The following is a 23,409-nucleotide window of genomic DNA, read 5'->3' on the forward strand; positions in this document are numbered from 1 at the left end:
ATCGCGTGGAGTAAGCCAAGCCTTGCACGCACATTCCCACGCACCCCCAGGAGCCATCGACACTTACGGGCGCAAAGGTCTTCCTGATTCTATATTCTATGTGCTGCTCAGAAGCAAGAGCCACGACATTTTCGCGAGAATATACACAAGGAGGAAATCGAACGCCAGTAGCGCAAGTACACCGGAGTAGGGTCTATCTAGGCGACGTCAGAAGAGTTTCCTCCGACTTGCCAGTGAGGAAAGGTCGTCACAATTCACTGCCTTGGAGTCTGTCGGTGACTGCGTCACGAAAGCCGTCACCACATTGTGTTGTGTAGTCACCGCCACAGGGCCAACTCACGAACGAACTTTGGAGGCTACGTACGCCCTTCCACACTGTTTTCGGTCACTGCCGAGAAATCGCGGTCGGAAGCACCGCACACAACGAGCTCGCCTTATGTCCATCCCTCGTGTTGCAGCAGTGTCTGCTGTCGCACTTAACCGCCGCACTTCGCTCTCATTCATGAACCAGGAGCTACAATTCTCGCCCTCCAGCTTATCACCCAAAGTCGTCCTCCCTCCAACAACCGTCCGCATGGGCCAATTGAATTCACACCCACAGTCGTCTTTCTTGAGCGAGGACGAACAACGGCCGGACCTACAGCCTCTGCTTGCGCCAGCCTCGGAGCACACCTCACCCCCAGTCTCTCCGACACGAACGAATTCATCAGCGCCGAGTACGCCAGATAGTAGAAGAATGTTATTACCGGGCCCGGCGGACATAAGAGGGGGCCAGGGGTGGAGGAGGGGACGTTTTGCGCTTCCGGTTCTGTCGGCAGAATCGTCATACGCGGCGGCGTTTCCTATTGCGCGCAACGCCGTAATACTGCGGTTAGGGACGCTGGTGACGATTTTTGGGGGCTGGCTGTTCGTCTTGTATCAGATGGGACACAACCTGCCGGATTATGAGGAGGAGATTCATTTACCGAAGAATTTCGACGATGTGAAGAGTCAGTCGGTTATATTGTGAGTGTGGATCTTTTATATGAGACAGCGTTCTCGTTTCGGGCCTGTCTTGCGGAATGATTGACCGGTTTTCTCACATCTTGAAGACAAAACTACTCCAACGCACATTTCGTTCCTGTTCTGACGCTCTTCACGGCGGTGTATATATTCAAGCAAACATTCTCGATACCAGGGTCCGCTCTGATGGTATGCTTGCTCGTTTGAGTTGAGAACGTGAAGTCTGTCCACTGCTGACGCAATCCTTCATCACGCAGAATATCTTAGGAGGTCTTCTTTACGGATTTTGGGCCTTTGTTTTCGTCTCCTTATTCACCGCTATCGGCTCCACACTGTGCTACCTGATCTCCGAAATCGTTGTGGGCGAAATGGTTGTGGAACGATTCGCCCGGTCGAAGCTGGGATACCTGCGGCGGCGGGTGGAGATAAATCGAGAATCAGGCAATCTATTCTACTACTTGCTCTTTCTGAGGCTTTTCCCATTCTCTCCTAATTGGTATGTCTGTTCTGGTCTAATTTGTTGTATTTTCTACGTCATCCTTACCTGCCATGTTCTTCCAAAAGGTTCCTGAACATCGCCTCGCCCTTCGTCGGCGTACCAGTCCTACCATTCTTTCTCTCCATCTTCTTTGGCCTGATGCCCTACAACTACATCTGCGTGCAGGCTGCCGCAACATTGGCGCAGCTCGACTCATTCGCGGACATCCTGTCGGCGGAGGTGCTATTGAAATTGTTAAGCATGTCGGTACTCGCGCTGATTCCGGCGCTGTATGGACAGAAGATTGCTGCGTGGATCCGGGGCAGGGTCCAAGAGGAGGAGGTCAAGGAGGGACAGGCTTGAGGAGATTCGGAGGTCGGAAGGCGTACGGCCAATACGTCTGAGCGGACCCTTCTACCGACATTTTTGGAACTCGAGGCTGACCTCGACGTGGGGACCACGAGGCGGATCGCGAAACCGTTCGACTCGTTGCCTGACCGTGAAATGAGCAATAGCCGCAATAGCCTATTCGCCGTTTCGGACATTGGCTCCCCCATCGCCCTCCAATGACATGGGGAAGGGTGGGACAATGACAAATAATATACCCTTGTACGCGAAACAACACATCCGCCAGAATTATATGCTTCCCCGTTTTTCTTGAAGGCGGCGCCCGCGGTTGCGATATGTTACTGTTGCGATATGTTACTGTACTCTTTAATCCTTCCTTATTGTACATTCTTTCTCTAATGATACAAGACCCTTCTCGATAAGGCTCAAGGTGCGGTTGAAGTTTATTAAATATGTGCACATACATTCAGAGGAGACCTGTGCCTCAAATACGAACGGGCACTCGAGTTATCCTCCGCGAAAGCTATCAAAGTACAAAACCATAAACTGACCAAAACATGCATCGTTGGTTTCCCTGCACCCAAAAACGTTGCCAAGGTATGAAACCCAACGCGAAACCAAAACCCGTCGGAGGAAAGAAAAAAACAACGCCATATGTAAGCAGCCAACTCGCCGTCAACATACCCCCGAGTACGGAATGAAGATGGTGGGAACGGGACTCGCGGGCCGCACTCGCTCATTCGCCAAACGCGAACGGGCACTTCCATTTCGTAGCGGCTGGCATCGAGCGGTGGATGGCGTCCACGTCCACAAGGTCATTCTCCCATTGCGAGACCACCGCCCAGCAGTGCACGCAGGTAGTTTCCTTGAAGGGGGGCTCTTTTGGCGTGTATACGAAACCGGACCTTGCGAGCTGTGATGGAGGGAGGGAATGTCAGTATTCTGTGATGTGCCGATCTCGAAGTTCTTCGGTTGTAATTTATGATACCCACTCTGTCAATGAAGGCCGGACTATCCGCATACGGTGAAGTAACCTCGATCATCTGCGGCGCCACATGGGGCAGCAAATGGGGTAGCTTGACTTTCTGCGGGGTCAAAAAGGTTGGGCGGCGACGCTCGAAGTTTTCATTTCGGTTTATAGCGACTCTCGTTTGGACCTCCGTGCAGAAGGCTTGCAGTGCCGCTGGTGATTTCTGGTGGCGGGGCGGCGGTGGCGGCGGGAGGTCGTATGTCGGCGGCGCCTCCCAATCATACATTTCTGGAATAGGGGCAGGAAGAGGAAATGTAAATCCCATGCACACCCGGTATCATTGCGCTTTTTTTGGCATCCACCTTCATTCGAGATGTATACATACCTTCGAAAGAAAACTTGATCGTTCTAATGGAGCGATCTTGAGTCGTGATGACTTTGTCAACGTGTGATTGGACGGTGATATTTTCTTTTACGGGTATGCCGGGGTAAATAGCGGCGATCGGAATATAAATAGATCCTCCAAAAGCCAGTCCCGTTGCGTTGTGGCCCACTGTGGAGAAAGTAATCTCGTGGGGGCGTCGGCCGAAGTGGACGTAGCGCTGGAAATGTTCGGGGACTGTGAAGAGCAGGGTGAGCCGGACTGCACTTCGGGATTGTCTCTGCTAAAGGGTATAGCCGCTGGTACAGCACCGTACGATCTTCCCCCCAGGTAAAGGGACTGATTTCGGAAGCCTCACTCACCCCGCCAGTTCAGCACCGTTTGCTTCGCCCCAAAGATCTGCACCGCGCATATTTGACTCGGATATGTGGGATGAGCATATACGAGCACAGGTCCCAAATCCACAAAGCGACGTCCCTTCGGGTCATACTGCGACATTCTAGCCATCCAGTGTGGGAAGCCGGCTACAGGCTGCGTCTGGATGGCGGTGACCACGTGTTGTTCGACTGGAATGTTGAAGTTCTGGGCATGGGCTGCATGATTGTGACCATCCAAGAGCTCCTTATATGTCTTTCGAGCACGGAGGCGCCAGTCCTTGGGTGGCGGCGGCACACCATCCTCCTCCTCGTCATCACTGGGATAGTAATCGCACTCTAAACATTTCGCAATGTGAGCTTTCATGCCATCGAAAACAGGGAGTACCGTATGCAGAAATACAGACCAGTCACAAACTCTTCTTGTTCCTGCTGAAAACTCTGAAGGTCCTCTAGAGACGGGAGGATCGGCGTCATATAATCAAATTCCAGCACTTCCAACGTCCCTTGAACGCATGCCTTCCCACGAGCACCATCAAGGCTGATGGAAGCCATACAAGCGTTCAATGCTATCCAAATGATGGATAACCTTGTGAGCTCAGCGTATCAAAACAGAGTCAGTAGCGTCCACCAACATACCTTCCAGCTGGAAGTTAGGGGGTTCGGAATCCGCTAAGCCAGCAAAAACCAGCCCACCGTGCGTGTGCGTTTTAGCAGGTGTCACGTTGACAGAACTCTGCTCCGACTCAGGTGCTGGATCATCGTCCGGCTCCGAATCGCTATCAGCACCTGCTCCTCGCATGGCCATTTTGCTCCTGGTCCGGGTGAAGACCGGGTTCCCTGCGTAGCCGTTCATTTTGACGGACTTAGTGGGGTGAAAACGCGTTCAGGCGTTTGGGGTGTTCGACCGCGATTTCGCTCGACTGCAAAACAAATTTAGGACCACAGTAGCGGGATTTGACGCTGTACTCCTCTATCCTTCTTGGCTGGCCAGCGGGAGGAAATTAGAGGGGGTCCAATGGCTGCTGCGTGTGTTGGATGAGTTTGGAGTGGGTCAGAGTGTGATGGGGCGGGAGGCGGAGCGCGTGGAAAGTCGACAGCTGGGCCTTAAGCGCGTGAAGTCACTGCGCGTCTCGCTGCTGCGGACTTGAAATTGACTTGATTGCACTCCATTTACTCTGCATGCACTCGCTCGGACGAAGGTGTTGGCGGAAGTTACGTCCACGGGCATGTGCCCGTACCACATAGATATGGGACGCCTACCCACACTTTCGACCAAGTCTCAAACGGTAGAAAAGAGAGAGCCGGTACCGAGCTCTTGAAAGTGCGCTTGGGACTGCATCGAATTGGTATATAAATCATACTGCAATGGCGAGGAAGAAAGGGGAGATCCACAGGACAAGAATGGTGAATGCGGGTAGCGGGCATATCAGCTGAGGATCTTGATCGACCGAGGATATGAGTCGACGGACAACCTGAACATCTCGACCCTTTGAAAGAAAATAGCGCCTCCATGAGGCAGACAATGGCGGTATAAACCGGCAGCGTATCCGCTAATTTTGCCACGGATGCTATCCAAGGCTGTTCCAAGATTCGCATGGATGCGTTGCGGTTTATTGCGTAGATTTCGACGATTTTGCCCAAGCAGAACAGCGCGTTGATGACCAAGGTGGCGATAAGGTATCGAGTCAAGCGGTGGCTCTGAGCAGCGAAATGCAGACGGGCTATTGAACCAAACTGCAATTGAGGACGACGGTCGCGACGTTCACACCGATGTTGAAAGGTGTCTCGTAGGTCATTGTCGTTCTCTTGCTCTAATCTGGGGGGTCCGTAAGAATCCGGGTGTGCGAGAAATAGCCGTGCCAAACCTCCGCAGAATAACGAAGCTGCAGTTGTTGTGTCGGGTGAAAGTCTGTAGAACTTTTAACGGGGACGGCCAGCCCTCCCCTACTCTTATAGGGTTTTACGCACAGCAAACGCCAAAGCCAGCTGATCGATGATTGTCTTGAGTTTCTCGCTGTGCTCCCTCTGTTGCACCTAATGGGATCTAAATAAAGACTCGAGTTAGCGTTCACGCACTTTCCCATTCAGAAGAACCTGCCGAATGGCCACAGTCCGGTGCCGTGCCTATTTCGCGACACGTTAAAGGCCTGATTGTGGTTCTGTCTCTCTCCTCGGTCCTGACTCGTGGGAGCCAGTTGTGAGAGTGTGGTGATACGTGGCGTACGCCTTGGCACCCATCATTGGGCAAGCGAACGTCTTCGAAGGGTACTTCGATCTTTCATCTAGATAGAAAGCCATGTTGGCACATCCGCTCCCTCGTTTGACAGTGATTTCGCGATTCAGCAAAGTGTGGCCGTTTACATGTGCATCCATGGATAGGGTCAGAGCTTGGCGAATCGCTTCCTAGCGGGAGGCGATCGAACGTTTTGTCTCCCGATCCATGAGCTCGCATGGAACTGAGTACTGGTCGGCCACCCAAATAAGGTACGACTCGATTCAGGATGAAAATGAGGAACGTCCGGGGATGATTTTGAATCGCTCTGCCTCATAACATCTTGACGCCCTGACAGCGTCCTCAAATGATGTCGAGTCGTTGAGTTGGTTGTGACCCGCGGGGACCTTCGCTTCGTCTCAGATATCTTCGCGCTGTCGATTTTTTCGAAAACTGACAGCATTCCTCCGGGACATCAAGAAGGCACCACAGGAGTCGGCAATTTGTTAATGAACCGCTGTTTGGGGTTTACGATCAACGCGCCGAAGAGTTGCTTGCGCTCGCATGTAGACACAGGACGAGAGAGCGGAGCGCCTTCGCTGTGCTTCCAAGTCACTTATCTAGCGCACAATATATCCAAATCGAATGATACCACCTTAAAGTCTTGTGCCAGGACAGGCCGTTACTACTGCAATGCCTCGCTATGCACCGGTTAATCATTTGTTGATCTCGGAATACGGATGAACACTTGCAAAACTGTTGAAAGGTCTAAGAACTTGACTCAATTGATTTGCGGAGTACATGGAACAGATTCTTACAAAGAAATATAGATGAAAACCTTTACAGTAGCTTTGACGCCGTTCCCAACCTGCCCACCATCCCTTCGACAAAAGACCGGAAAATCCAGCTCCGAGTATTAGAGAGAGGGGATATGTATAGTACAATAGAATGAAGTTTGCTATGGCTTCGAACTTCTTGATAGCCTTGATGGTTATTGGCCGACGCTGCTGGAAACACACTCCAACCATCGAGCATTTTGCAGATTTCCCCAGTCTCCTTGCTTTCCTCGGCCGAACTCAGGTGATTGACGTAGTGAGCTAAAAGCCCCTCCATTGGGCCCAGAGCATTCCGGCGGCACTGGCGCCTTCAGTGGCAGCTCGAGTCGCCGCCCTAGCGGCCGCTCTGTCACCGCAGTGGGAGGCCGCGGCAGCCACGCGTGAACCTTTGGCACAGAAAGCCCCGGCCGAAACGAACACAAACGATGCGGCAAGAAGACTGAAGGCTGCAACGAGCCAGAGGACCTCCGTCGCCGTGAGGGCGTCGTCCCGGGGCGCGGCATTGTGGGAAGTGGAAGGAGGGATTTCAGCTGTGTCGTCGGGTTGAATCACTTGGGAAGAGTCGCTTGGAGCTCCGTCGCGACGACGACTTTCACCATCTCTCTCTTCCTTTGAGATGTGCTCCCTCCATTCTGCGAACTTCATAGCAGTTCCTTGTCTCATCTCCCCGGCGTGCACAAACAGGGCCGTCGTTAGCTCACGGGTTTCGTCCACCTCTCCTTTGTTTTCACCTTCGACCTTCACCGACTCCTTCGCCGCACCACCCCAACCGGCATCTCCCTTGAACGTGACTGCAAAAGGCGAAACGACCACCCTTGCATCTCCTCCGCCTCCATCCCCCTGCAAGATCGCCAAAGCGCCATCGACATCCAGTCCGAACAGCTCAACCCTCAACTTCTCCTTCTTCACGACTTCCAACACCTCCCTCTTCATCTCTCTGACCCTCTGTGGACCCAACCCATCGCACTTGACAAGGACGAGCACAACGGTGCCGACGTCCGTGAGCGCTCGGATGTAAGCTACATCGACAGGTTTGATGCGGTGAAGCAAGGTGTAGATGAAAGTATCCGTGGGACGAAGATAGTTTTTAGGAGCGGTGGGGTTGCAGACGTAGGACGCGAGGGTGCCCGCTCGGAGGCCGCGGGTGAAATCAGCGTCTAGACGAGTAAAGTGAGCACGTTGATGGGAGAGGACCTTGGTGATGGTAAGCTGCGCGTTTGGGTGCATGCCGAAACCGGGAGTGTCCAGAATGTGGAGGTTCCTGGGAAAGATGTACATAGGATTGGCTTTTCAGATGAGACGAGGAGGCGCTGTCATCTCACATGTTCGCATGGCGGATGACGTACCATTGACCTTCGCCGTCCCTGACATCCTCTTTCAGAAGCGTGCTCGCACGGTAAAGCTTCATATCAACTGTCGGGTCCCCCTCCTTTGCGGGGGCAAGGCCACAGCGAAGAACCTCTGGAGCGGATACGAGGGTCCTAGCAAGCGTAGTCTAGCAATGCAATATCCGGCGATGAATCAGTTCGACTAACTTTGGGGCAGCGAGATCTCCGGGAGGACACATACCTTGCCGATACCACTGTCACCTACGATGGCTACGGTCAAACTCAGGGCTTGCAATGGTGCCTCGTTCCTCCTCACGCTTGAGGAGCGATACTCTTTCCACTTGGCAGTCTGAGACTCAACTTCACTAGGGCTGCTCTCAGGTTGGGTCGCATCGGGAACATCGTGCCTCTCAGGTTGCTTTCCTGTGGTAGCGGGGTCATCGTCTGACAGGTTGTGTAAGTTTCGGGAAATGAAATGCTGTGAAGATAGCTTTGACATGTCAGTCAGCGTACCTTGGACATTGGCCACGCCATCCGCAGAAATCTTCCAAAAATGCTGTTCGCTCTCGGGAGTCTTCACCCCGGCGCTGAACTCAATCTCGGCGTCTATGTTGGGCAATTCGCATGCATCGCCTGCATCGACTTCCTGATCTCCAGACCTGCCGCTGTCCACAGTGTGTTCAGAATCCGCGTTGGATATGGTTCGCACATTGGGAAGTTCCGAGGCGACCGCTTCGGCCAGTTTGAGCTGCCCGATGCTGGAAGACGAGAGATCTGTATTTCCGAGGTGCTTATCGTCGTCTTCGCCGATAGCGGGATGGTTGACGGGGTTCTGAAGGGCGTACTCCTCGTTGTCGTCATATTTCTGGATAAATGCAGGGCCCGAGATGACCTCGTCTTCGACGAGTGTGACGGTTGGCAGTACGGCGCTGACGGTGTGTCCGGCGCTGTCACCCGGGAGATCAGGGAACAAGTGAAAGGTATGGGTGAAGGCAATGGTGGGTAGCTCGGAAGAGAGGATATTTTCATCTTCCGGAGGAACACGTTCCTGTACATAGTCGCTGGCAAAGCTAGTAGGCTCGCTATAAGGCTGCACGTCAGGGACGTAATCGCTTTCGTCGCGGACGTATTCGAAGGAGTCAGTGTCGGGGTCAGTGTCGGGGTCAGACTCGTACGGGGTAAGGTTCAAGTCCAACGACGGCTCTGTAACTTGCGGGAGCGCCATCTCTCCGTCCTCGGGATGGCTAGGAGGAACCTGGTAGTGGTGCCCCATCATGCTTGTTTCGTTTCTTGGAATGTGAATATGGGCCCGTTGGCGGCTCGAAGTGCTGTTACTCGCAGATACAAGTGCTGGAGCAAGGTTTCTGAACGTCTCGCCGGAAACAGGATAAGGTCAATTGGCCAAAAGGCTCGTTTGCGGGTGAGATAAGTGTTTGGGAGACGGCGCAGATGGAACTTGGTTTCGCTCCTCTTAAATGGAGTCTGGAGAACATACGTAGAAATTAGAGATCAATGGGAGACGGATAGCCCGTGTGGAGAAGGACTTGGTTTCAATGTGCCCCCTGCGCTCCACCATCTCCAACTAGCGCTGTGACCCGGGACCCCACACGGTATGATATGTCAATCGGGGGTGCAGATGTTCCTGACCTGCCAATGTGGAGAGCCAGCAGGTGGCATTTATGGCACTTTTGACAGCGGCGCTGTCAGTCATTCTGTCAAAAGCCCGATGGCGAATCCGCCCATTTCCCAAACCGAACACATTCATACCGGGTGCCCAAGAAGTTTCAGAAAGGCTGGTTCAAACCCGTCCAATCCGAGTATCGAACACTTTCAAAACCGCAGATGGCATTACAGGAACCAACGCCTGAAAAGCGTAATCAAGACAATCAACAGGCGCAAATCCATTAATCCATCAAAGCCAATCTAAGGCCAATCCCCTCTTCCTATACGCCACAAAAGTCTTCCCATCACCCATATTAGTGTCCTTCAACTGCTCATGTCCAATGCGGTAGCTCTGCTCAACATTTTGCAACCGGGCTAGCTGTGCTGCGAGGCTCTGGCATTCCTGTAACTGGGCCGTCGTGTCGTTGACGGTGGATGAGAAGCGTGTGAGAGCTGATGCGAGGTTGGCGATCTGTTGTGAAGGAATACTATGTTAGTAATGCCCAGTAAGCGATGTTTCGAAGTATGATTAACGAACCTTTGCAGCTTCCTCGTCCGAATCTTGCATAGCCGACGTTAGCAGATTTGACGTTTGATCAATTACATCACGTAGTTCCTCTAGACCAGCGGAGATGGTGTAAGAAAATGAGCACCACACGAGAAGCGCATAACCAAGCCCTATGAAGTTTGTACCTGGATCAGATATCGTAACGCTTGGGTCCAAATGCAATCTAGCAGCTCGTTTCTGCACTCCATGCGCCAATCGTTGATACACTGGCTGATCGAAAGCTTCCAGCGCCAGCACTGCTTCTGCTAGAGCCGCCTCCTGCTCAGATGCGTTACGATCGCCGAAAAGTCTGATCCCGCCTTTCCACTGCCGGTTCGCACCTGCTGCTGTAATGGCTCCATGATCTTCACAATTTCCTCCATTTGTCGAAGCTCCAGCTCTTCCTTGAATACTTCTTCCCTCGCCTGGATGACTCTTTGCCATGCTCGATAGAGTTGCGACTGGTTGTTAATGAAGAAATGTCAAGATGGAGCCGCTGTACGCTAGACTTGGAGACTATTGTGCATTTGCTTACCTCAGCTTGCTCCTTCTGCTTCTCAAAAGCGTTTTGGCTCTTCGCCAGGATTAATTGCCACTGCAAGAACCTAGCCTGCAACGCCAGCGTTAAATCGTCCGGGATTGCGGGGGTCGAGCGTGTCTGAGGTGGTGGCGGGCGATGGATATCGGTTCGAGTGATGGTCGAGTGTGCTGGTGATGGAGGCTGCAAATGAGAATGTAAGACGCCTGAAGTGGTCCCAAACCATACAGCGCACGGGGGTCAAATCTTTGCTGACCAAGGGTATCTCAGCAGCTCTCGCCAAGTCCTGTGATACGGCATGCTTCTGCCGGGCTGGCGGCGGCCGGACGATAGTGCGGGCTGGAACGTTCGGGGATGTAGGCTACCGTCGTAGTGAGATTAATGTTCTATTAGCATCGGTTCGTCATGGAAGGGAGATGCCTCACCCTAACTTACCAAGGGTACAGCAGCGGCTTGTGCCAGCATTTGCGCACTCGCTCGAGCTTGGCTCAACTTCGCCGGCGCATGCTGTGAATTCGAATTGTCTCCGTTTTCTACGCTGACCCAGAGCAAATCATCAGAAAACGAAGCTTGAACAAACATGGCTCGTTCGCTCCCCAGCATTTACCTGCAGGCTTCCGAGTCCTCAGCACGCGGGAAGGCACGGTTCTTCCCGTCACCCGTAGAGTCCGCGGTGCCGTCTTACTGGCAACATCTGACAAGTGCGTTGTTGGGGGCCGGAGAGTCGACTTTTGTGCATGTTCGATGGTTTTCACAGCTTTCACAGGTCGGTTCATTGGCGTTGCGGCCGCCGAGGCATTTGCGCGCTTATATTCCGCCAGAAGCGCTCTTCGTCGCTCCGCGGCGTCTGTTGCTCCCGTAGGAGCGGCCGTCGTCACTGGCTTCCCATGGGCATTCGGCCGCGACGCCGCCGTGACCCCCAACTGTCTTTTTGGGGCTACATTTTCTTTCGATCCAAGAAACGCCGTGGCTTTCGTCGTGATCTCCACGGGGGCTGATTTTGACACGGTCGAATTTGGCGCAGGGGCGGCCATATACCGCGACGCCACCACTCTCACTTTCGGCTTTGCAACCTCCGTCTCCGTAGACTGGCCCTCATGTGATGTGCTCAACCTATGCGGCGAGCTGCTGACTTTTGCACCGGCTGCATCATTCGAAGACGGTGACTCACCCTCCGATGTGCCTTTGTGACTGGCATCAACGGTTGGTTTTCGTGAGGGTGTACTGGGATTTGATGAAATCGTAGATCGCGGCGTTGACCCATGTGAGTATGGGGACGACACTGTTCCACCAGTCAGGGGCCCTACACTCGAGCGGCGGAGCGGTGGTGTTTTGCCCTCTACGTGTGAGGAAGGAGATCCCTTCGCCGCTGCTGGTGACGTTTCTGACCGATGGATGTTGGTAGCATCGACGAGCTTTGGCGAGACGGCAGACCTAGCCAGCTTCCCAGGGGAGCCTTTGCCAATAGACCGACTCGACGTATTAGACGGTCTCGGGATGGCTTTGCCTTCCGGGATCCGCGAACCCGTCCGTGGTGGTCGGAGAAGGCGTTCTGGTGGCGACGGACGAGTACTTGGTCCAACTGACTTTTCCCAAGTCTTTACGGAAGCTACATTGCGTTGTTGGATCGTCGATCGAGCCTGAGTTCTTTCCTTTTGGGAGCGACTTTTGGTCGCGTGGCGAGATGGATATAGGACTGTCAGATTGTGCTAATCCAGTTGAGGTAAGAAATGAGACATACCTTTGTGCTCCTGCTTGGGCGTCCGGCAGCCGTGATCTAGACGCCAGCACCGCCTGCTTGACTGGCGGTCGCATCATCTTTGCCAACGCTTACTTGTTCCTTCGCATTCACGGCACTTTCCCAGTCCCAGCTTCAATCGAGAGGCCGACGGCCTGATTGACCGCACGTCCAGAGTTTCGGACGGAAAGCGACGCCACACGGGATTTCGACGGAGACGTTTCCATGTCCAGGGAGAACTACAAAACAGTGATTTCTATTGGCAGAATCTATCATTGTATCAAAACTATCTGTTGACAAGCTACAGGTGCTAAAATATTTTATGTACGTAGCGTCCCGCTCAGTACGCAGACGCAGGTCTCAGACCGCCTTCCCTCTCTGCTCCCTTTCGCGCGTGAGTTTCGTCCCGCTCCCGCTCCCTCTCTCTCGTTTTTCTTTCTTTCGAAGACGCTTTCGAAGCCGGTTCCTCTACGGCATCGTCCGGAAGGAACTCCCCATCGGACGAGTGGCGCGTATTGGAGTACACACTCGATGAGAGAGAGGACAGTACGCCATCACCCGAAGGTGCGGCATGCCCGGGCCGATCCCAGTCCCTATATGTGTGGAAGACCTGGAAGCCGACCTCGATCATAATGAGGATGACGATGGCCCACTCCAAACCCATCGAGTGTTGGGTATGGAGATGACTGCGAATGACTTCAGTCAGTTCGTTCGCATAGTCAAGTTTCTTGTTGAATATGGATATCCGCGAGCGGACGTCGAGGTTCCTCGACGTGCGCTCGAATATGTCCTCCATTTTAGCGCTTGACCAGCAAAAGTCGGGGGAATCGAGGAGTTCGCTGTGGAGATTCAGGTGCCCACGGAGGAGGAACAGCTCGCCAAGATTTTGCAGGACTATTGCGCTGCTTAATGGAAGCTTCTTTCCTTGGAGAAGGATCTGAGGGATACGCTTGTTCTTTTCCAAATGCTGGTCGAGCATCTCTTCCAAGGAAGCAAGCTTCACCGAACGGGCGAGACCAGATGAGTATGCAAGGCGAGATTGAGTGGCTGGTATACCGTTGTTGCCGATCATGATGGTGTCTGCCGTAAGGCCGCCGGTCCTATGAAAAGCGAGAGGTTAGTTGAAAGTGCATTGTCCCTCATCAACTGCAAAATCCGTACTTACTGGCTCATGTCGATGCAGTAGTTAAACCATTCGGTCTCGGGAGCCTTGTAGCTGTTCTCCTCCACCTGCTTCAGGAACTGCATCAATGCTCGATTTTGAGCATCCGTGGCACCCCACGTCGCAAAAGTCCCGTCCTGGAAAATGAAAGCCTCCACATCGTGCGCTGAGGAGTCGGAAGGCTTCGCGTCCGGAGCTTCTGTAGGGTTGACCAGTCGGATATGGTATACATCGTCCGCGATGAAGGGAAGGAGGAGGTAGTTGCGCTGTAACAGCGGAAGAAGTTCGGAGAAATTGTATGCCTCCGCAGTACAATATGCTGTTGCTCGCATGCTTTCTTTCGTCGGTGGCACAATGACCTCTGGTGCGCCCGCTCCTTCATGTCCGACGTCTCTGACTCCCTTCTTCTTCTTTGCTCTCCAATTTGCGCCTGTCGCCCTGTCCGCCGTCGTGGTAAATGGAACCCTTTGACCAGGGCATATCGCGCTGCCTATTCTGAGAACACTTCTTGCAGACGTTGCCCTGGCTGTTAACACTCGCGGGCTGGCATGGTTCACAGCACACTGTCGTGGGAGGTTCAATTAGTCAACACGATCTGCATAAGTTCTTAGTGGCACGCTTACGTTTCTGACGGTGAGAGACTGTAGGCCGAACAGAAGGCGACTTGCTTGTGCTGGTCTAGACATATTGAGTGCACCGAGTACTTTCGTTCTGATTCTGGCTTGAGTCAATAAGACACCGGTTCTGCTCGCACGCTGAGTCGGTATATATGTCCGGGGACTGTACGGGATTTCTGAGTGTTGGACCCGAGGGATGTTCTGCGAACGAGAAAGCACCACGAAAGAGCGTCGGAATTAGGCCTGACGATTGAGCAACTCACCAGCCACTCACACGCGCTAACGCGACTTCGCTGCATCTGGCGATTTGAGACTTCTGGACGTAGCCTTTTCCCCACAAACCCCAAAGCCCCTTGGCGGACTATGTCCGTTGGACAATGCCCATTGGAAGCAACCGGTGACTGGGTCGGCGAAATCCCATGAGAGCCCCGCATTGCCATGAGCACCTTCGACGGCCGAATTCGGGAGGTGAGAGCAGGGCCAAAACAGCGTGTCCAGCTTTGAATTCGAGGGTGTTACCCTTTCTCACCGGGTCTTTTGCATTTCATAATTCCCACGGATTTAGTACCCGGCTATCGCTGTGGATAACTTTCAGCCGACTCGGCCGGGAGTGCGAATATTCCTCTTATCACACGTGCACGCAGGTACAGAGCAGATGCTGCTGGCGATGCTTTAGCCTCGGAACTCTTGGAAAATACCCGAATAGCTCACAAAAGTCCTCGTGGTATGTAGACCACCTGTCTGGTCTGGACAGCCGATCTTTCAATATTCCATTGTATTGCTCAGAAGATACGGCTAAATTGCTACCGGCTGTGAGAGCGGAAGTTAGCGAACCCGGGACGAAGAAGAGATCACCTGCAGGGAAATACACTCATCTGAAACCCTTTTTGGTGAGCTTTCGGACCTCCAATGAGTATTGCAAGGATTCTTAGCTGACTGAGGTTTTCGAACATGCGAAATAAGAAACCCCTCGAATATCAAGAGCCGACGCAAATATGCATTGGAGCCGAAACCATAACCTTGACTCTGTTCACGGCGAATCATTGTCCTGGTTCGACCATGTACGCCTTGTCCATTTCCGTTTCTTTCCATCCATTTATTGATTGGACGATGCAGGTTTCTCATAGAAGGGTCGAAAGGAAACGTCGTTTATACGGGCGACATGAGAGCCGAAGATTGGTTCCTCGATACTTTGGAATCGCACATGAGTTCTTTCTCGAATATCCTTCACGTGTATCTCGACACCACTTTCTGTCATGAGAGCTTCGCCGATTTCCCCTCGAAGGTTCGTGGGATAGTGATGTGACGAGCCGGTCCACATTCTTATCAGCACCATCTCTCCTAGTCACGCTCCATTGAGGCCTTCATGGAGGTGATTCGGCAGTATGACGCCGAGACTTGCTTCGTTATTGGATACAACATCCTCGGGTAGGAACCGGGACTTTGCTGCCGCATTGACATGGAAGAGAGGCGTTGGATCTCACAGTTTGTGTCCTTTCAGCGTAGAGCCGATATGGGATCGAATCTATGAGGATTACGGCGAAAAGGTACATACAATTGTCCGATCGACTCAACGCCTTTCCAGCTTTTGACTCACAATGTCCAGGTGTTTTTGTCGCCCAAGAAGTATGCATTGTACTCAGCGCTCGATACCCTGGACTTCATCACCGACGATCCCGACTCCACACGGTTTCACGCCTGCGATAAAACGTGCTCAAAGTGCAATGCACTTAAGAGAACGAGTAATCCTCCAATATACATCCACCCATCAAGTGGAGGGTGGCAGGGACTCCTGTGCGATGCAAGACGTGGCTTCCGCGAGCTGAACTCCCTCGCAAGACGCACCGGTCGTTATAGTTGGGTAAGCTCAGGAATGAGTGTCTTTGGAGGCCGCATTTCTAACGGTTTTCAAAAACACTTGCAGGGAATTCTGTTTGCCATGCACTCCTCGCTCACAGAACTCCAGGCCCTCGTCAGCCTCCTCCGGCCGAGCATCATGACACCTTGCGTGCTAAACCGGAAAGATCGAAACGATTCCAAGAGAGTGAAAGACTTGTTCAAACCCTTTCTGAACGATTCGCCTCTGGATGTGATACCGACCGTGTGTAGGACGAACTCGAGTTTATCGGTGAAGGAGGAGGGTAACCTCTCATCGCAGGGAACGGAGATCATTGAGGAGGTTGAGGATCGAAAGCAGAAGCCGGAAAAGGTGGATGGACAACTGATGAAGAATGAGGACACCGTCGCTGATTTCGCGCCAGCAGGCATCGCCAGCCCTCCTGTATTTCCTGATCCTCCCTTCGTCGAAACTCCGTTCACAGAGCGCCCAAGGTCGGCCTCACCTCCTCCCTCATCGCCGCTTAGAAAGCAAGCGCCAGATTCCAACATACCTTCCCAAGGTCCACGCCTCAATACATCCACCACCGAATCCACCACCGAGACAGCACACGATAGTGGGTCCGACGAAGGCGCTGCTCCACTGGAACGTACGATGTCCCAATCATCGTCCACGACACATGTCTTGGAGGTCTCGACGTGTCTCAGCGAAAGCAAGGACAGTACCCCTTTTGCCTTACTCCACGGTCGAAGTACATCCTTGCAAGTCACCTCAGAATCCCGGCGCACACTGCAAATGGAAACTGACCGCGTTTGTCTCTCACTCACGGACGCGTCGTCGTCACGGGTCGTCTATCCCATTGACGTTGATGCCCTTGACCTAACAGTTATTTCATCGTCTTTCTCATCCACCGAATCGCCTTCATTACCCTCCATAACCACAACATCAACAACAGTACCAATGAAAACCAAATGCCGTCTGGAACGCGCAAGCACATGGATCCCCGCTCGTCGCAAAAGGTCACAGGATGGCTACTCGCATAAGCGACAGAGACGACAGGAAGATCAAGACGGCGCGGTGCATGGCATTCAGAAACGTCCGACGCTGGTCAAGGCCGTGTCCCTTCCTGTTGATGGTCCTAACGGTGGCGGCAGCGGCGGGAGGGGTTTGAGGACAAAGGTGCGGCGGGGTGGGAAGTTAGCGGCGGTATGTGAAGTGATTGACTTGACCAGTGCTGACTAGATGAGCTCTGGTTTCAAACATTTTTGAGAGATGTATGTCATATAGTCTCTGGAAAAGAAACGTATGTAGTTTCAGCTGGTTAGTCATGTAGGTGTGTGCATATGATACCAACGTTCCAGAGGAACTTGCACATTGTTGCAACATGGTAAGACGACGGCGATAGAATGTACTACTTCGTCGCGTGATACCGCATCCAACATATGTATTGGCATGTTCAAATCTAGCGGTGCACCAGCTTTTCCTCCTGCCGTCACTTGTTATGAATGATTAGGAATACCGGCTCCCGGCTATTTGCAGTGGCGCTGTCCGCATCCACTCTCCAAGCGCCGAGAACGAGCAATCACTTCAACCAACCGCCACATCCGTCTCCTGCGACGCGCTTAGACCACTGCCCGTGCCACCGCCCGCGTTCATACTATTATGCATCTGCATATCCACATCCGCATCCGCCGCTGCACCATCATGCATCCCGCTCGCCATGGCCATGGCCAGAGCAAGGGGCTTCAACGACGCTGACGCCGAGGTTGACGAAGATACGGAGCTGAGACTGAGGACGAGGGAGACGTCGGCTAGCGAGGGCAGGCTCGCTTCCGCGAGGCTTGTTGCGGTGAAAAAAGTCGTCGTGGTCTCGTCCATGGCGTCGTCTACAGCCACAACTGGGGGAGCGCTTGTCGAGATCCGTCTTCTACGAGGTGATGCGGGCGCCGAGACGACACTGGTGCTCGTACGCGGGACAGTGACGTCAAAATGCGACCACATATTCGTAGTCGTCGTCGTGGGGGTATTGCGCAACTCGGATATGTTCGACGCATTGCTTACTGCTTGTGTGATGTAATTGGGGATATGGGGGTGATGCTGGGTCGCGAAGCTCGCGCTGTGTGAAGAGGGTGGGATATCGCTTTGCGCGCGGCGCAGGAGCAGCGGGTGTGGTTGTGGTTGCATGAGGTCCGCTCGTACTGGATTCGCGAGGACACTTAGGCTTTGTTGATTTCCTTGGGGCTCCTCGAAAGGAATGGCCGAGTCATCATCGTTTGCATCGGTGCGTCGCCCGGGCCCACCGTCGACGCCACTCGGACTTTCCTCCGCTTCCGCGCCCTCTAGCTCCGCATCCTTTCCAGCCTCAGCAGACAGCGCTTCTTCCTCCAGACATGACAGCTTCTCGCTAGAGAAGACCTTTCGGTCCATTTCCACCACACTATGGTCGGATTTCGCGTCACTGCCCTGTTCATCGCCCGACCCCTCGTCGTCCGTGTCAACATGCGCCAATTGCAAGCTCTCCGGATACTCGCCGCCATTCAGGGTCTCCCTTGACCCGGAGTCGGTGGCCGCGCCCGAATGTAAATGTTCGTATGCGCTGGACGACCACGGGACATCCGACAGGGAGTCTACGTGGCCGAGCGGAGTTGGTTGAGACAGATAGGCGTCTGCTCCTTCGCCGTCGACTTCACTTTCATTGGGGTGAGCCTTTCCGCTCGCAGGTTCGTCGTCCTCATGTGTCTTCTGGGACACGGACTCCTGCGAGAGGTGTATGGTACTTCCATCGGATGCGCGTTCGGTAGTTTCATTGTTCTTAGCCGTTTCTGGAGCGGAGGGCGGGTTGTGCGATTCGATGCTTTCGCCCGATGCTGGCGGAAGCCCCGACAAAGAAGGCAACTCCAACTGAATCGCGTAATCGTCATCTTCATTGGTGGTAGTGCTGTCCTGCGTGAGACGACGTGACTGATCTCCTTGCTGTACCTCGTCCAAAGGGGTGGACGTTATCACGTACGAGTGTCCCGTTGTGTATGCTCGACGGAAGCGGGGTTGCTGCGTGAATGGCGCGCGACCCCTCGATTGTGCCGGCTGCATGTCATCACTTTTTTCTCTCGGAGACACTCTTTGCTCAATGTTGCTTTGCGACCGCGCCATTCTGGGCCTCAGGTGGTCCTCGGCGAAGATGGCCGGGGAATGGGAGGAACCGGATCCTGAGGAGAGGCTGAGTTTGGAAGTCGAGCCCGCATTTGGCTGCTGTGCGTTGGTGGTTTGCTGGGGAGTAGACGTGGAGTCCGCTGAAACGTCGAACTGAACGACGGACTCGCTCACATGTGTTGTTTTCAGCCTTTTCGCGGAGGATAGGCGTGTAGTATCCGGATCCTCTTCCTCAGAGATATCGCTGCCATTGCGGTCGTCGCTATTGTCATCCATCCCTTCCGCTGCGGCGTCCAGGCCTGTCTTAGCGTGTTTCTTCGGGTGTGCCACGTCCTGATCCCCACTTTCTCGGTCCGCTTCATCGCAAGCCGTATCATTTTCCGCGTCCATGCTTTGTCTTTGGTCCGCCCACTTCCGTTTCAGATGCCTTCCTAGGACAACGGTATCGCTGACGTGAGTTGGCGCATCCAGCACGTCTCCTTCATCCTCTGTGGTTTCGCCTTGCCGCCTACATTCGGATATGACAGAGCTCCACTCTTTCGCATCTTCTAAGCTCGGGTCGCGTCCACTCAAAACACAATCTATGCGGGTAACTAGCCTCCTCTGCACTTCCGCTAACAATCCTTTCGAGGCGGCCAAATATCTCACGCCCGCACGCTGCACCTCGCCCGCGACGCCGTGATTGAACTCTGCAAACTGCAAGCAGGCATGTCGATGGGCGATGAGCTGCACGACGACGCTATCCAGGTGCAGTAAAAGGCTACGGCGCTGCGATTGGATCTTTTCCAGCGCCGCGTACAGCAGTGGAAGGGCGGCGGTGTACTGGAGATGGCGCGTGAATGGAAAGGACAAGGCCGGGCTGTCGCTTTGCCCCGTGTTCCTAAGTCCGGGTATACACATGTCTTCACAAAAAGCCAGACATTCCTTGAGAGATTCCTCCATGTACGCGCGCTCGCGCTCCCAAGTAGCGAGCTTGTCGATTTTGAACGCGCAATATCCGATTTCGAGAAGTAGGGCGAGCTCGGTAGGATTGCGGCTAGCTGTAGTCACGAACCCGGTTGGCAGTGTGAGAAGAGCAGTCGCGGAAGGCGTTTGACTGGAACGTGTGGGTTGCGGCGAAGAGGCAGAGAATACGGCGGAGGGACTAGACGTGCAGCTGCTGGCGGTGTTTGAGGCAAGGAACGAGGCAATCGTAGGATGGATGCGACCTGCTGAAGTAAAAAGCGCTTGCGAAGGCCATATCGGAGACAATGGTGATCTTTGTTGGAGTGAAGTCTGTGGAAGCTGTCGGTGGGGAGGCGTGTACCGGGAGTGCGACATCGTTTCGTTCCTTCGTTTGTGGTTCGATATATGACCGTCCTCGTCACTGACGGCAGGATATGAACTTGAACATTGAACTACTGTGTCTGCGTTCTGACCAGCGTGCGCCTGTGGCGAGCGACTTCCTTGGATAGTCTATATCTAACGCAGTGGTTTCGGGGTGTTCGTTGAAACTCATGCAGAAAAAGAGCTGGGAAATCCGAGCGGGAAACGCCTGCGACATGTACGTCCGGATGTCTCGGACACGCGTCCGCAGTGATGACTCATGGCCATCCCTTTTTGCACACCTCCCGATCCCTCTTTGCACACCTCCCTTCAGTCGCTTCTGCCCAAGATCATATCACCAGTGCAACTCTGCATACGGGTTCTTCCAAAAGCCTCGCAATCTCCCCTTTTCGTAGACCCCTTTTGCAGGCCTGATTGCCCGTCTGTTTCGCTGCTCTCACCGCGGGAAGCAGGAACTTGAACACTTACGCAACTTCAGCAACGCTTCCGTTCCACCAACTTTCAACACCGGCGATACCAATCGCTTGCGGCCGTAATGTCTTGCTGCCGCTCGCTGGGTGCCCGCTTTTATATTAGCCGACAATTGCAACGCAAGCCATATTGCCTGTCGGGTGCTGTTCGCGCGATGTCGGACAAGCCCGCTAAGCGACGAACGTAAGTCGTCAACTAACGTCTCGGATAGTCGAATAGAAACCTCATCTATTGTCTTCTGTCTATCTTCAGTCTGCCATGGGATGCATCCAAGAATGCCTCCAAGACAAAGTCCAAAGCTCCGGAGACCCGTACAAAGCAGCCCACTGAGGGTAAGCGCAAACGGGCAGCGACCTCAGCCACTCGCGAGTCTCCCGCTCCTCCCGAACCTCCCAGCTTCTCCTACCACAACGAAAACTATCAAGTGACCTATGTTAGGCACATCAAAGATGTAGAGAAAGCTCTTGCCCTTTGTAGAGGCGACGTCGTCGGGTTCGATATGGAATGGAAGGTCACCTTCGTTAAAGGACAGCCTCCGCGACCAACAGCGCTGATTCAGATCTGCAATGACCGCCACATATGCTTATTTCATATTACGCATATGGGCAGCCTGCCGGTCGCTCTCAAGAACTTCTTGGAAGACCGCACCGTGATCAAGACTGGGGTCAACATAATGGGAGATGCACGTAAGCTCAATAAGTACGTTCTTCATGGCATTGGGAGCCTCACCGGCGCAATGTTAATCATTCCATGGTTTAAATATTCTCTCGAAGGGATTATGGGGTGGAAATGGAGGGATGTCTAGACATCGGGAAGTTTGGTGGACAAGCATTGTTGGGAACAGAAAGGATGATGAGTCTGAGAAATCTCGTCACGGACTTGGTATGTATATGTATGTAGCACCACCATTGCCTCAGCAGCCTCGCAATTTTCAAAACGCGCACTATCTCGTACTCACTGGCCTTGCGACGGCACAGTTCGGCGTGACTCTCGACAAGTCCAACGACGGTCCGCGGAAGGGTGACTGGGAAGCCAACACATTCACCGAAGACCAGATCTTTTACGCTGCCAACGACGTTTACGCGCACTACAAATGCTACAACGCGCTCATTGCCAAAATCACCCCGCCAGCAATGACCGCTGATGCCCTTATGGAGCTGCCACGTTTACCCGTTCCGATTGTAAGCTTTGCCGAAGATCATGCCATTAGGATTGCGAAGATAGAAGAAGAAAGGATGAGAGCTCTGAAAGTCGACTCTGCAAAGACGAAGGAGAACAACCAGTTTTTTGCGGATAGCGACGGAGATATTGATGGCACTTCGGGTCGGGAGAATGAAAAAGATGTGGAGAATAAGGATGGCGAGGAAAGCGATGGTGGGGCTGGCGAACAGCAGAAAAGCTTCGGTGGGAAGGCGAAGAGAGGAAAACGATCCTCTACGACACAGTCAACCTCAATGGTGGAACCCCGAGGAGACCAGTCGCAAATGGCTGTGTCAACGAGCACCACCGTAAAGATTTCCCCCGTCAGAGCTAGGCAATCCCAAGGGCTCTATCCACAGGTCTCGTGTGAGAGTGTGGACGCGAAAATGGCCGCCGCGGTTCGAATGTTTTCCCTCCGTGCCACAAGCCAGTCGCAACAAACTCCAGGGTGGCACCATCTTTTGCCGCACGGCGTATCACCGGGAATGAAGGGGAGCCCACAAGATGATGCTTTGAGTAATCAGAATGCACAAACAATCGTTGGCCCGTCGGAATACGACGCGGGCTCGCCAGCGCGCTTGTCACAACTGTCCTCGGATGAGAAGCTACCGGCTGCACAGGCAGGGCCGGCATCATACCCCGATCCAACCGAGCATAAACCTCGGGAGAAGGCCGTGAAGTCGTCGGTTGCTTCTACCAGGAAGCGCAGATCCGTAGAATCGCCGTCGCCAGCGTCACGATTGTCCTTGCCTTCAGATGATATACTCCTCGCTGTAGAGCCGGCATTATACCCCGATCCGACCGAGCACGAACCTTTGGAGAAGGCCGTGGAGTCGCCTGCTCCTACTAGGAAACGCAGATCCCCAGAATCGCCATCGCCATCGTCACGATTGTCCTTGCCTTCAGATGATACTCCTCGCTGCAGAGCCGGGATTATACCCCGATCCGACCGAGCACGAACCTCTGGAGAAGGCCGTGGAGTCGCCTGCTCCTACTAGAAAGCGCAGATCCCCAACCTCTCGGCCAGGTATACAGCATGCGAATGTAGCTGATTCACTTGATCCCTCGCCAATGAAAGCGCCCACAGCGGAAGGCGGAATGACTCGACCGTTGCTATCAGATATAAACCAGCCGCAGGTCGTGCAGAGCACACCTCAAAAGCCGCGACGCAAATATACACGTCGGACCCCAAGCGCTGCCGACACCAATACGCCAAAGACATCCACGA

General features: G+C 53.6%; 8 protein-coding genes across 8 annotated transcripts; 3 read left to right on the forward strand and 5 right to left on the reverse strand.

The window, feature by feature from the left end:
* Positions 1–736: 736 nt before the first annotated feature.
* EV422DRAFT_499454 (uncharacterized protein) lies at positions 737–1,843 on the forward strand (the record flags this gene model as incomplete). Its single annotated transcript, XM_053068083.1, has 4 exons — positions 737–1,005; positions 1,092–1,191; positions 1,260–1,498; positions 1,567–1,843. 4 exons carry the CDS (start codon positions 737–739, stop codon positions 1,841–1,843), a joined length of 885 nt encoding a protein of 294 aa, XP_052922926.1.
* A 721-nt stretch (positions 1,844–2,564) lies between these two features.
* Positions 2,565–4,410, reverse strand: EV422DRAFT_570110 (uncharacterized protein; the record flags this gene model as incomplete). Its single annotated transcript, XM_053072839.1, has 7 exons — positions 2,565–2,741; positions 2,821–2,913; positions 2,986–3,086; positions 3,184–3,417; positions 3,543–3,893; positions 3,962–4,123; positions 4,194–4,410. The coding sequence occupies 7 exons, from the start codon at positions 4,408–4,410 to the stop codon at positions 2,565–2,567; spliced, it is 1,335 nt and encodes a 444-aa protein (XP_052922927.1).
* A 2,405-nt stretch (positions 4,411–6,815) lies between these two features.
* EV422DRAFT_200028 (uncharacterized protein) lies at positions 6,816–8,193 on the reverse strand. The gene is made up of 2 exons (XM_053065281.1): positions 8,175–8,193; positions 6,816–8,100 (listed from the first exon to the last, which is right to left on the reverse strand). Exon 2 carries the CDS (start codon positions 7,881–7,883, stop codon positions 6,867–6,869), a length of 1,017 nt encoding a protein of 338 aa, XP_052922928.1. The 5' UTR covers positions 7,884–8,100; positions 8,175–8,193; the 3' UTR covers positions 6,816–6,866.
* A 1,479-nt stretch (positions 8,194–9,672) lies between these two features.
* On the reverse strand, positions 9,673–12,670 carry EV422DRAFT_539456 (uncharacterized protein). Its single transcript, XM_053071063.1, has 9 exons — positions 12,422–12,670; positions 11,288–12,345; positions 11,116–11,213; positions 10,937–11,041; positions 10,678–10,863; positions 10,484–10,603; positions 10,289–10,421; positions 10,134–10,213; positions 9,673–10,067 (listed from the first exon to the last, which is right to left on the reverse strand). Exons 1-9 carry the CDS (start codon positions 12,496–12,498, stop codon positions 9,846–9,848), a joined length of 2,079 nt encoding a protein of 692 aa, XP_052922929.1. The 5' UTR covers positions 12,499–12,670; the 3' UTR covers positions 9,673–9,845.
* An 88-nt stretch (positions 12,671–12,758) lies between these two features.
* Positions 12,759–13,912, reverse strand: EV422DRAFT_499524 (uncharacterized protein; the record flags this gene model as incomplete). The annotated part of the gene is made up of 2 exons (XM_053068088.1): positions 12,759–13,518; positions 13,584–13,912. The coding sequence occupies 2 exons, from the start codon at positions 13,910–13,912 to the stop codon at positions 12,759–12,761; spliced, it is 1,089 nt and encodes a 362-aa protein (XP_052922930.1).
* A 261-nt stretch (positions 13,913–14,173) lies between these two features.
* Positions 14,174–15,931, forward strand: EV422DRAFT_200233 (beta-lactamase-like protein). Its single transcript, XM_053065282.1, has 7 exons — positions 14,174–14,665; positions 14,763–14,841; positions 14,930–15,087; positions 15,161–15,258; positions 15,314–15,482; positions 15,543–15,625; positions 15,699–15,931. The coding sequence occupies exons 1-7, from the start codon at positions 14,636–14,638 to the stop codon at positions 15,787–15,789; spliced, it is 708 nt and encodes a 235-aa protein (XP_052922931.1). The 5' UTR covers positions 14,174–14,635; the 3' UTR covers positions 15,790–15,931.
* A 1,517-nt stretch (positions 15,932–17,448) lies between these two features.
* Positions 17,449–20,675, reverse strand: EV422DRAFT_539459 (uncharacterized protein). Its single transcript, XM_053071064.1, has one exon. The coding sequence runs from the start codon at positions 20,502–20,504 to the stop codon at positions 17,622–17,624; it is 2,883 nt and encodes a 960-aa protein (XP_052922932.1). The 5' UTR covers positions 20,505–20,675; the 3' UTR covers positions 17,449–17,621.
* A 147-nt stretch (positions 20,676–20,822) lies between these two features.
* Positions 20,823–23,312, forward strand: EV422DRAFT_200258 (uncharacterized protein). Its single transcript, XM_053065283.1, has 4 exons — positions 20,823–21,164; positions 21,234–21,680; positions 21,755–21,863; positions 21,959–23,312. The coding sequence occupies exons 1-4, from the start codon at positions 21,046–21,048 to the stop codon at positions 23,177–23,179; spliced, it is 1,896 nt and encodes a 631-aa protein (XP_052922933.1). The 5' UTR covers positions 20,823–21,045; the 3' UTR covers positions 23,180–23,312.
* Positions 23,313–23,409: the final 97 nt, after the last annotated feature.

Source organism: Fimicolochytrium jonesii, assembly GCF_025526975.1.
Source record: "Fimicolochytrium jonesii strain JEL569 chromosome Unknown EV422scaffold_24, whole genome shotgun sequence".
In the NCBI taxonomy this organism is placed as follows: domain Eukaryota; kingdom Fungi; phylum Chytridiomycota; class Chytridiomycetes; order Spizellomycetales; family Powellomycetaceae; genus Fimicolochytrium; species Fimicolochytrium jonesii.

Bases quoted from the DNA above. Each gene is read 5' to 3' on its own strand.
- EV422DRAFT_200233 (XM_053065282.1), top strand. From the start codon at position 14,636: ATGAGCACCTTCGACGGCCGAATTCGGGAG. The intron at 15,088-15,160 runs GTGAGCTTTCGG...ATGCGAAATAAG, and splicing joins CTCATCTGAAACCCTTTTTG to AAACCCCTCGAATATCAAGA. The intron at 15,626-15,698 runs GTAGGAACCGGG...GTGTCCTTTCAG, and splicing joins ATTGGATACAACATCCTCGG to CGTAGAGCCGATATGGGATC.
- EV422DRAFT_200258 (XM_053065283.1), top strand. From the start codon at position 21,046: ATGTCTTGCTGCCGCTCGCTGGGTGCCCGCTTTTATATTAGCCGACAA. The intron at 21,165-21,233 runs GTAAGTCGTCAA...GTCTATCTTCAG, and splicing joins AAGCCCGCTAAGCGACGAAC to TCTGCCATGGGATGCATCCA. The intron at 21,681-21,754 runs GTACGTTCTTCA...ATTCTCTCGAAG, and splicing joins GATGCACGTAAGCTCAATAA to GGATTATGGGGTGGAAATGG.
- EV422DRAFT_539456 (XM_053071063.1), bottom strand. From the start codon at position 12,498: ATGATGCGACCGCCAGTCAAGCAGGCGGTGCTGGCGTCTAGATCACGG. The intron at 12,346-12,421 runs GTATGTCTCATT...CGCGACCAAAAG, and splicing joins GCCCAAGCAGGAGCACAAAG to TCGCTCCCAAAAGGAAAGAA. The intron at 11,042-11,115 runs GTAAGTTAGGGT...CTACGACGGTAG, and splicing joins AAGCCGCTGCTGTACCCTTG to CCTACATCCCCGAACGTTCC.
- EV422DRAFT_200028 (XM_053065281.1), bottom strand. From the start codon at position 7,883: ATGTACATCTTTCCCAGGAACCTCCACATTCTGGACACTCCCGGTTTC.
- EV422DRAFT_539459 (XM_053071064.1), bottom strand. From the start codon at position 20,504: ATGTCGCACTCCCGGTACACGCCTCCCCACCGACAGCTTCCACAGACT.